Below are 12171 nucleotides of genomic sequence, written 5' to 3'. Positions count from 1 at the left end.
CAAGAAAGTGAAATTGCATTACAAAGTTCAAACAACAATATTTTATGTAATTTGCATGAACTTATACATAGGAACTCAACCAGCATAAACAACTTTTGACATACAAGTAAAAGTAATATGAAATTAAATGGCAAAAAAACACAAGCAAAGGTCATATTTTTTCAGCCTATACTTGGATAGGGTTGGAGAAGGCATAGAACCTAGTACATGGCTAGGCTGGGAATTGTTATCCAGTACAATAATCCTTGCTAGTAGAGATGCTCTCACCAGAAACCTAATATCTTCCAAGAACTTCAAACATTGAATCTTATCATGTTCTTTTTATTCTTCAGGTTGCTGAATTTCCAGTACTTCAAGAGAGGGCGTACTTTGAAGTAAGCAACTTATTACTTCACCTTCTTTCTGGCCAAACTCAAAAAATGTCTATGCTCATTTTCTTGAGATTAAGATGTGGAGTGATGTAAAAAGGTATAACCATCTCCTGCATTGCAAGGAATAATTTAAGAATTTATGACAAACTCTAATAACTTACTAATTAAAAATAGATAAATAAAAAATTCCATATTATTTATCCAAATTCTACACACGTGACCTAAAACTACTTATACAACTGGTTCAAAATTTGTGAAGCTTGTACATACCTTAAGAGATAAGCCCAACAAAGAGAATATTGTAGTCGGTAAATAATTGTAAATGAGCCGATGGGTAGGATAGTATGTTATGTAGCCGACTTGTGCTCGATGGGTTCCTTCGGGAACCTTCCGAAAGGCCCTTCGATGAGTATTTATACCCCCTTCGGGAAGCATTGTAAGGGGCAGATATCATCAAGCATAATGTAATATTTGGCATATGCGAATAAAGGAAGCAGTTCTGTTGTTCTCATCTATTGTCTGTGTGCATCAATCAGTTAATCTATGCGGTAAACAAATATCTAAAGATTCAGAAGCATTTGAAATAATTTGAATAGAGGAAAATCTATATTTTCATGCCTTTCCAAGGCTATGTTAAGTTTGTTCAAGGACTGAAAGTTTGCTAGGATTTCAAGAAACCTTGCTGCAAATTTCGTATATCTAAGATTAATATCTGCATCTATCAATACCAGTTGTAGCTCCATCATAAGTATTTCCATAGTACATTTCAAGATGAGTGACTTCATAAGAAAGCTCATAAAAGAGAGCACCATTCACTCTCAAATTCTTAATCATGAACGCCTTCATAAGTTTGAGCTTTGGGCAGTCAACTAATACAAACTTAACTCCATGCTACCCCACATATTTTGCGGTGAAATTAAAATTCATATCACCTTTGATGAAGATTTATTCTGATATTTATTTGATATGATTGAGCTTATTTTCAGATATTGCAGATTGTGAATTTATGTTTCAAGTAGCTATATTACTAAGCATACAGATTTTGGGTATTTAAATTTATTGCTTTTGCATGCACAAAACGTAATACACAAAATATATAATTTAGACAACACTATATTAAACAATATACAACAAGTACAAGAGTACATTTAAGTAACAAAGGTTGAAGTTGTTTACAAAATATGCTTCATTTCAGCACGCTTGTCTAACCGGACATAGCTGTAGGTGGCCCATTCTTCCAAAGAAAACAATAAGGTGTGCACACGATCATAGTTCAGAGTTGTCTACAAAATAAGGCTCATATAAGAAACCTATGCTTGGCCAACAATATGTCTAGGTGGCCACTTCCTCACAAAAGTACAAAATGACATACATTCTATCAAGTATACTATTGTACGATATCAAATTTATTATATTCATAGGTATAGATGGTATAAACTACACATTATTAAGGTAATTCTAAAATGCAACTTTGATATTAGGAGCACAACCGAGAGCATAGTAATCATCTGCATGCATGTCACGTAGGAAGTTACAATATCCAGTTAACATGTCACACGTCGTGTGAAACTCAAGGACTCTTGCCTCCATTAGCATCACATCAGTATCTCGCACAGATTGAATTGTTGAGCACGTTTCCTTTGCATGTTCGAGTATGTTAATGCAACTAAGAGCAACTCCACTTGAAAAATTTGGAATATTGTTTGTAAGAAATCCAGTCTTATTGATTGATTGTGGTGACTGATTCGGTAACATGAGGGGCACATTGCTACTATTAATCTCAATAACAATCATAGAATTGAGTGCATTTTCCATAGTTGACTAAAAAAATTCAATAAAATATTAGTTTCAGAAACATGTGTCCAACATGTGGCAAGAGAGTAAATTTCCAATTCTAGATTCGAGTAACCAAAAAAATCTATCAAAAACAAAAAATAGAATATCATAACTTACATAATTGGGCCTGAACTTAATTAAATTAAATTTAAATCTTGAATACAATTAATATTTAAAACTATTATACAATTGTTTGGTGATTATTTAACATACTTAATAGCACAACAAGATGCAATTTAGTTACTACATAGCTGATTCACAGAAAATGACATGAAGTGGCTATCAATATACAAAAACTTAAACAACAACCTGTATTATTTGAAAGTATGAGATGCATGCTAGCACCGTAACTAGTTCAAGTTTCATAGTAATTAATTTTGAATACTCTTGAAATTAGTTCCTGAGTACCCAAACGCCAAGTGATGCTAGCTTTTTAAAATTTATAGGCAAAAAGGACTCCAATACCCATCCACATTATAGCACGAAGAGGCCAAACTGAAATTTCAGCTTTCCTATTATTTTAGTAGTAATCAGCTATTGCATAATTGAAAGCAATTCATGCAGAAACTGATATGAAGTGGCTATCAGTATGAATATTAGGTGCTACCCTGCAAAGTTTGACACAAAGTAAAACCCTAAATCTACACCACTAAAACTGATACAACAACTGCCCCTAAGGGAGAAATAAGACATGTATCTACATAGGAAAAGATAGGTAATTTATACTTAGGTCAAAGGCATTAATTTCCCCCAATACAAACTCTGATAATTACATTGGAAGAAACATTGAATACCCAAATCATACATTGTAATTAAGCAAACAAGTCCTATGTTCATAGAGATCCTATTTTCCAAAAGCTCATGATATTTATAATCTCATCCTACTATTTGCATTGTGTATCATTTTTTATAAATGAAAAATTTACATTCTTAAAGGCAATATTGCAAAGAATCCCCAAGCTTTTTACAAGCCTAAAAAGGGAAAAAGGCAATGGGACAAAGTTGAAAGAAAAGAAAAAAAGCCGCAAATAATGCTGTGAAATAACTAGGAAATGGACCAAAAACAACAGATGATCCAAGAATTATATAGAGAGTTTTCATATAAAAACAGATGATTATGCACTTCAAAGGACTCAAATCATAATAAATTGGGCAAATTTGGAGCTAATATACACCACAAAGCCTAGCATATATTTTAAAACTAGCCAGCAACTTTCCCAATACAAAAAGCAAACTCCTAGCTTTGTATTCAAGGAGCTGAAGGTGATGCTTCCATGGCATAGAGTTGGCAAGAGGAACTCCTACAACATCACCCTATAGAAGAAACAACTTTATGATTCAAAAGAAAGGGAAAGTTTATCAAGAAGGATACATGCACACATTTAGATTGTATAAAGATAAGTTTGAACTAGGAATCTTGAATGGGACATTACGAATACTAAAAATTGCAACAACACTTAATACAGACAAAAACAAAAGAAGCAGTCAGAAAGAGCAAAGCACAATACAGATATGCATAAATACAAAACTATATTACTTAATAAACTCGAAGTCAACCTACTATTTTTAACATGATTTTAAATTGAGAAACAATAGCATTTTATAAAGGCTTATTGAAACAAGGGTTTCCAAGATTGCTAACAAGACACAGAACTAATGGAACTAAAAAATGATTAAGTTGATTGATTATGAATTTGTTGAGGATTGTGAAAGAGAGAAAGAACAAGTGAAAGACCAACGCCTATATCAAATTCGGCAACACAGTCCCTAGAATCACCAAAAACATGTAATAACTGAAACTAAGGTGATACCTTGATCAAGATATCACAAAAGACTATGTTATTGTGAACATACAAGTGAATTGGACTCTACCACTACTGGTTCATCATATTTTAATAAAAATAATTGCTTAGGTTGGAAGATATAAACATAACATAGTTAAATTAATTAAACAATACGGAAGGACATACAGAAGGACATAAATAGTGTGATAGAAATAGGACAAGCTTAGCTGACCTTATCCAATATCTTTGAACATTGTGACATCATGAATGTGGTCATTTATGGGAGGAAAAGAGAATGTCGCTTTGAGATGCTACTGGTATAAAAAGAAAAGCCCCAAAAATATTTCCCCAAAATAGGTCAAATCAGAATGTACATGGAGAAGAAAACATTTTGATCTTATCTGTAGCAAATAATACTTCAAATCACCACCAAAATAACCAGGAATCCTATTTCACTGTTTACAATCTTCTTCTCAAATCAGACTTTAAATTAAATAATCACCATGAAAATATCACAAACCGTAGAGGGCACTCAAAACCCACATTTTACACCAAAGAAAAAATCTTTAACCCAATTGCTTCAATAGATTAATGTTTTTCAAATAGTTTTTAGACAAACAAATATATAGATTAGCAATGCATCAAAGAGCACGATTGAATACGCATCATAAAAAATGAAAAATAGAGTAAATGCTAGAAGATAAATTGAAAAGATTTGAAAATTAATGCGAATATGGGCAAATTTTGATTGCAGAATGAGATGACCTTAACCCCGGCAATGATTTCTATCCTATTATATAGAACTCAAAACCGTAAAGCCCAAGATAAAAAAAATGATCGAGATTCATGGACTTACCTAATTGAAAGAGACAGTTCACAAAGCAAGTTTCTAGCTATTTACGTGTTTAACAGGATAATGTTTAGACTATTCACAGGACGTTTTAGAGACATTGCAAGCAATGGGATAAAATGAAATAACTCCACATAGTATCTGGCATAAAAAATCAATATACAAATATCGCAGATCTGTGGAAGATTTATTAAGATCCTAATGGATATGGTAATAGATATGTCAGTGCAGGAAATTGCATTTATTACTTGATTTTATTAAGTAGATAAATATCGCCTTTAATGTCTGGTTTTCCAAACAGACAGGGTTAGAACAAAAACAATTCTAGAGTGTAATAAGAAGATTTAATGCATAGCCAAAGCAACTGTGCCAAATGTTGAGGAGAACTAAAAAGGTTAGAGAGACTTCAAAATGGGCATAGAAGATTATAATCTAACTCGGTCAGAACTAGCCAAGAGATTGTTTGGTCACCAAATCTGGAGAAGCTAATTTATATTGTCAAATTTTAGTGCCAAATAACATAGAAATTACGTATGCCAGCCGTCAATATTATTGGATCTTAATATCTCATATCCTTACGCTAGAAAAATTGCCATTTCCTAAGCTAAAATTGGAAGTTAATATGTCTTAAAAATATCGCAATCAGAGGAATCTCGAAGATCACGTGTTAATTTATTTACCTGATTTTATTGATTGAGTAGATAAATACTGCCTATAGTGTTCAATTTTCCAAACGGATAGGTTTCAATGAAAAGCCCACCTATAATAGCCTATCGGTTAATAATGAATGAATTAGTTTAGTGTCTTTCATTAAATACTTTATAAGAGAGATTATACTTTAAATCATATGAATTTGAAAGAGTAAATTACCTCAAGAAGCTCATCTCATACACTCTCCTCAGCATCCATACACTGAGTGGCCTCGTTCCATGCAAACCCACTTGCATTTTTCATGTTTTTAATTTGTTTTTGAAATTATCTTTTGCCAAATGCAAGTTCAAGTCCGCATTGAACTTCCTTTCAGTTGCAGTCAATGCCTATTTTCAAAATCCTCCCTCCTTTTCTGCAGAGTTGAACTTGCTCTTGGAGAAATTCAAGATACTTGTGTTCCATTTCACAAGTCCATAATACCTTCCTCCCAAAAGGAGGTAGATGGGTTGCCTGTATTTCTCCACCCATGCTATTGACCAATATTCAATCTCACAACGAGTCTACAAATTCAATCACATTGAGCATATAAATCAACATAACCAATTCTAAATACAAAGTATATCAGCATGTTGTTTATAAATCAGCACAACCAGTTCCAAACCAACATAAATCAGCATAGTCAGTTCTAAATACAAAGTATATCACATGCTGTTTATAAATTAGCACAACCAGTTCCAAACCAGCATAAATCAGTATAGCTACTATACTAGTTGCTCAACTATTCATTATGGAAGAGTGCATAACCACAATGAGCATAAATCAACATAGCTACTATACTAGTTGCTATACTATTCATTATAAAAGAGCCCACAACCACAATGTTATATTTCAGCAGAACACTATTCATTATAAAAGAGTTCACAACCATAATATTATGTTTCGGCAGAACTCATATAAGTGTAGCTACTAAACATTAGCATCGATGTTATGTCCTTAATTGTATTTATGAGTGATCTATTTTTATTGAAGCTGACATATTTGCATAATCCAGACTTTTGACAGTATTATGAAGGTTCGACCATATTTATGTCTAATCTTGTAGTGAAATGGGTTTAGTTAATCAAAGAATTTAAGGCCTACAGATGATGACATAGAAACTTTGGGTAGTGAAAGACAACTGGATACAACCCAAGGATAAGAAAATCAGTAATTAAAAACAAATAATAATCAGTTTATAGCCCAAGGAAAAGAAAATAATAGCACATAGAAACAAGAAGCACAACATTTGACTAAACCATAAAATAACTCATACAAATAGTAAAATAAAATAATAGTTTGAAATTGAAATAATACTCCTAAATTTCCTCCTATGCTGATAAAATGTACGTCATAGATAAAGTAGAAACACAAATAAGCTTTTGATCAATCATATTGACAGGGTATTCATGAATAATCTAAATGGTAGAAGGTACAATATCACAAATACAATATAAAATAGATGCAATCAAATTCGGTTATAATGATATATCAATGAGACAAATATCATATCAGTATGTTCATGCAATGTTCATGTTTTCTTTTTTAGAACTACGAACGAGATCTATAATCTTCCCACATTCTTCGTGCTATCTCATCTCAAAATTTTCCCCAATCATCTCTATCTCGCTGAGTCATCCCATACGTCTCAATTACTGGTACATTTATCGCATTACGATCATCATCCTCTTCAATTTCAATTTCAGCTGGAACACCATTCTCTATTGTAATGTAGTCATGTAGAATGCAACATGCTAAAAAATGCTTAGTTTGTGTCATGATTTGATAAGACATTGCAACATAAGGAGGTTCTTCCTCAAATTGACCATCTACATTAGCCCCATGATCACTTCCCTTGGGCTCAGGTTCATAATCATAATCACTTGTCTAATTAATTTCTATGTCTTCTTCACTTTGGCCGGATCTAGATGTCATTTATAAAACTACATTTCACAAAATGAAAATAAAATTATAACAATGATCATGATACATTTCAGCCCAAGTGAAAATAAGTTATACAAACTAGTTTTAGCCTACTTAAACCTTTACTATTTAAAAAAATTATATATATAAAAAAAGAAGCTAAATATTAAATTTTAAATACGTTTCAGCATATTTTTATTTTAAGAAGAATGAAAAAATTAATATAGATAATAAAAATTATAGAACTATCAACTATCTACTATCGACAAGATTCAAGAATGAAACATTCAAAAATTTAAAGTTGAAACTTGAAAGTAAAACTAAATACTAAATTTAAAAATTATAAATTGATTTCTAAAATAAATAAAATGTTGTAAAATTTTAAAAAAAACCTACCTTGAACTTGAGGAGACACTTGCCAAATCAAATCTTCTTACTCATCTTGCTCCTTTTGATCTTGCAATCCCTTGCAAAATCACCCACTAAACTCTCACAAACTCCTGCAAACTCTTTTGCTCACTTAGCGCCTTGCTGCTCCAAAACAATGAGACCCACACCTAATAAGGTCTATTAGTCTTATTAAACCTTCAAATAGACCACATGGGACCCACACCCAATTAGAGTTAGCATGCACAAAAAACAAATCTAAAAATAATTGTAAATTTTTTAATTTTTTTTTAACTTTTTCAGCCATTCAGCCGGCCACACCCCACGAGCACCTTGGGAGCACCCCCGCACCCATGCACCTGCCACACACTTGGGTCTCATGTCCCACCCGGGTGCTCGACCGATGCGGCCGAGGTGCGGCAACACAATTTCAGCTCCAAAACAAACTCCTGCAAACTCTTTTTCTCACTTAACGCCTTGCTACTCCAAAACAATGAGACCCACACCTAATAAGGTCTATTAGTCTTATTAAACCTTCAAATAGACCACATGGGACCCACACCCAATTAGAGTTAGCATGCACAAAAAACAAATCTAAAAATAATTGTAAATTTTTTAATTTTTTTTTAACTTTTTCAGCCATTCAGCCGGCCACACCCCACGAGCACCTTGGGAGCACCCCCGCACCCATGCACCTGCCACACACTTGGGTCTCATGTCCCACCCGGGTGCTCGACCGATGCGGTCGAGGTGCAGCAACACAATTTCAGCTCCAAAACAAACTCCTGCAAACTCTTTTGCTCACTTAGCGCCTTGCTACTCCAAAACAATGAGACCCACACCTAATAAGGTCTATTAGTCTTATTAAACCTTCAAATAGACCACATGGGACCCACACCCAATTAGAGTTAGCATGCACAAAAAACAAATCTAAAAATAATTGTAAATTTTTTTATTTTTTTTTAACTTTTTCAGCCATTCAGCCGGCCACACCCCATGAGCACCTTGGGAGCACCCCCGCACCCATGCACCTGCCACACACTTGGGTCTCATGTCCCACCCGGGTGCTCGACCGATGCGGCCGAGGTGCGGCAACACAATTTCAGCTAGCGGGGGTACTCGGGTGCATGATGCACCCACACTGAGTGCATACACAAACCGGGTGCTTCAGGTTTTTGAATCGGATGTGTGCACCCGAGTTACATTGGGAAAAATTCTAATTACACCAGCTGATTATAATCATGTCTAACAATGGCCACAAAGAAGAATGTAACACTATGCTATCAATGTTGTCTTCAAAATAAAGATATCATTACATGTTATGATGTTTGTATACCTTATACAGAAAATAAAACATCCTCCAAATTGACGCATTAGAATACAAATATTTGATAAATGCAAACTAGCCAACTTTAAAAGTAAAACATAGCTACCAAGGTGTGTGTGATCATGTAAAATTTACAAAGTAAGGGTGGGGTAGAAGGCTGCATCTAGTGACATTCTGAATGCCCCACGAATGTCTCTCAAACATTTAGAATGTGTAAGGCAAGGTAGGAAACAACACTATATCTACTACTTTTACCTGTAGTAATGTCCAAAAGCATCCATCCTCATCAAGATACTATTTGATGATCAATTACCACCCACCATATTAGTCAAGAATATTTTTTAGTGTCACATCCCACTCCTCTATTATTGCTATTAATTACATTAGCTAGCATGCAGTCCTCTAGCATTTGAATGCACATAATCTCTTTCTTAATTAGTGGGTCCTCATTTAGAACAAAGGAAAGAAATTTCTAGTTAAAAAAATATAAGGTATATGTTGAATTGCTGAAAACTATAGACATCGCATTCTAGGCATTGTAACATAGAAAAGAAATCACAAAGATCTAGTTATTTCAAGTGAGAATGGTTGTACAAAAAGGATAGTGAACCAAGCCAAAACACATAAGAGCGCATGGTACCTAAGGGTCCGTTTGGTTGCTAGAATATGATTTCAGAATTGGCATATGAAATCCTTGATTTGGGATTCTAGAACTTAAAATCCAAGTTCCGATTTTGAGAATTCGTTTTGGGTCCGTTTGGTTCACCAAGAATTCAATATGAGAATACGCATTTCCTCCGTTTGGTTGCACATTAGGAATTGGAATTGGAATACTGACATGAACAAGTTTTTTTTTTAAAGATGAATGAAATATATTTTTAATACATCATTTTAGCGTGATTACACATTATATGATTTTAAACCCATGATATTTATTGTCATCAAAATTGTGGAAAATACTTAGTCCACCAAAATAAAACTACATTAATTTATAATTTGTTGTGATATTACTAAAAAAATGGTCGAATATTTGTATACAAAACAAGAGCTCCTAAAGAGCTTGAGTCGAATCCGAAATCAACAAAATCTCAAATTTTATCTAAATTTTGTATTGTAAAATTTAATATAAAATAGAAAATGCAAGTATGCTTCTAATAATACAAATATATAAAATGTAAGGTTCAAAATAATAGAAATAAATATAATATAACATTTGTGAAATATAAAATATCTTTTAATTTAACTAGAACAATTTAAGTAGTAAGAAACAAATATAAAAAATATTGTACAATATTTAAACAAAAGAATATTTAAAATGAGTTAGAATATATAAGAATTGTTGAACATCTTTATATTATTTGTATTTTTCAAGATATTTTTGACACAACATAAAATACACTTTATTTAGAATTTTTCATATTTCAAATTTTCATATAATTATCTTGAGATTGTTAATTTTGGAAAAGAAAGTCTAATAATTTCAAATTTTAAATTAGGAACTAAATTAAATTTACAAATTTTCTTTTAACTTAACTCATAAAACATATAACAAAGTTCTATCTTTATTTAATCATTCTCGCATAAGGTTCCAATATACAAGGCCGAGTAAAAGGCCAAAAGGCAACGTAAAACATGTAATAAAGTTCTATCCATATTAAGCGCATTGTCAAAAAAGGGCCCAAAATACAAGGCCGAATAAGAGGCCAATAATTACACATAGAAGGTAGCGTAAAAAGATTATTTCAGCCTCTCGTGCCTTAAACATTTTACACATTTCATCTTTTGTCATTGAACCAATGTTAGCCCTGGGCACCTCTCGTGGCTTACACATTTTCCACTGGTTTTTTTCATTATGAGTAGTTGTAGAGTCGAACAACTTGAAATGTCCACAACCCCTGCCCACCTGCAATACAAAATATTAGGTCATACTAATATTATTACATGTCATTAGTTTGAAACATACAATACATAACATGTCATAACTAATAACCTTTTTACTCTCAGGACAGCACCAAAATTCGCGCTCAAAATTTTCACTCGTGCACAAGACTTTTAATATGCACGCCCCAGCACCACATGGGCAATTATAAATGAGCACAACTTTCAAATCCATGAATCCTGTATCAAAAAACAATGCACCATGTCTTAATTGGTGTAGAGGCCAAACAAGCATATAAACATTTAGGAAATCAATTGCAAGGAGGATTTATATTGTTATTACGTACTAATGTATAAATGTTATGTAATAAATAGTAAGATAAAATGTTTATCAAGTGGCTGAGATGACCTTAACTTGTTTCAGCTTTACTTGGTTCAACTATGGCAAACTTAATGAAGTCCAATGCAGTGAAATTCAAACAGAACACCACCCTTCCACGTGATTTTAAGATGAATTTGATCCATGGTTGTGTTGAACCAACTATTGGTTATATTTTGCCTATAGAAACTAAAAAATCAATTATAATATATACATACATAGGTGGCTAACATTTGTGCTCTTCAATAGAGGCTAACATATCATTTTAGTTGCAAGTATAATGACATCTCAAACCGAACCAAAAACATCAAATGAGTAGTTGTTTATCGTACAGGTAAAGTAAATGAACGCATACAGACAATGAACATGAACAACATAACTTATATTATTATTCGCAATAGTAGATGGATGATGCTTTACAATGATCCCAGACGGGATATAAATACTACCGCCGAACCTTCCCGAAGGAGTCTGTCGGCCACAATTATTCTATCTGCTACAAACTATTTACCGACGATGTCAACTACAACATACAAAAACACCGCCAGACCGTCGGCTACAGAAACACCGCCGGACCGTCCGCTACAGAAACATCGCCGAACCATCAACTACAGAATACAAAATACCGCCGGAACCATCTAGTAACAGCAGAACTTATATTATTATTCGCAATAGTAGATGGATGATGCTTTACAATGATCCCAAACGGGATATAAATACTACCGCCGAACCTTCCCGAAGGAGTCCGT

General features: G+C 33.3%; 2 protein-coding genes across 2 annotated transcripts in view; both read right to left on the bottom strand.

Annotated features, from left to right (window-relative positions):
* Positions 1 to 6982: 6982 nt before the first annotated feature.
* Positions 6983 to 12171, bottom strand: part of LOC149545085 (uncharacterized) — a 28678-nt gene continuing 23489 nt past the window's right edge. Inside the window, exon 2 of the transcript XR_016355096.1 lies at positions 6983 to 7471. The gene's annotated coding sequence lies outside the window, so the exon portion shown is untranslated. The remainder of the gene's footprint in view (positions 7472 to 12171) is intronic.
* Positions 10710 to 11736, bottom strand: LOC149545086 (uncharacterized). The gene is made up of 2 exons (XM_089795586.1): positions 11156 to 11736; positions 10710 to 11068 (listed from the first exon to the last, which is right to left on the bottom strand). Exons 1-2 carry the CDS (start codon positions 11336 to 11338, stop codon positions 10832 to 10834), a joined length of 420 nt encoding a protein of 139 aa, XP_089651712.1. The 5' UTR covers positions 11339 to 11736; the 3' UTR covers positions 10710 to 10831.

Source organism: Cupressus sempervirens, chromosome 8, assembly GCF_028749045.1.
Source record: "Cupressus sempervirens isolate cs-2001-9-10 chromosome 8, ASM2874904v1, whole genome shotgun sequence".
Taxonomy (NCBI): domain Eukaryota; kingdom Viridiplantae; phylum Streptophyta; class Pinopsida; order Cupressales; family Cupressaceae; genus Cupressus; species Cupressus sempervirens.
This window is presented reverse-complemented; position numbering and strand designations above follow the sequence as displayed.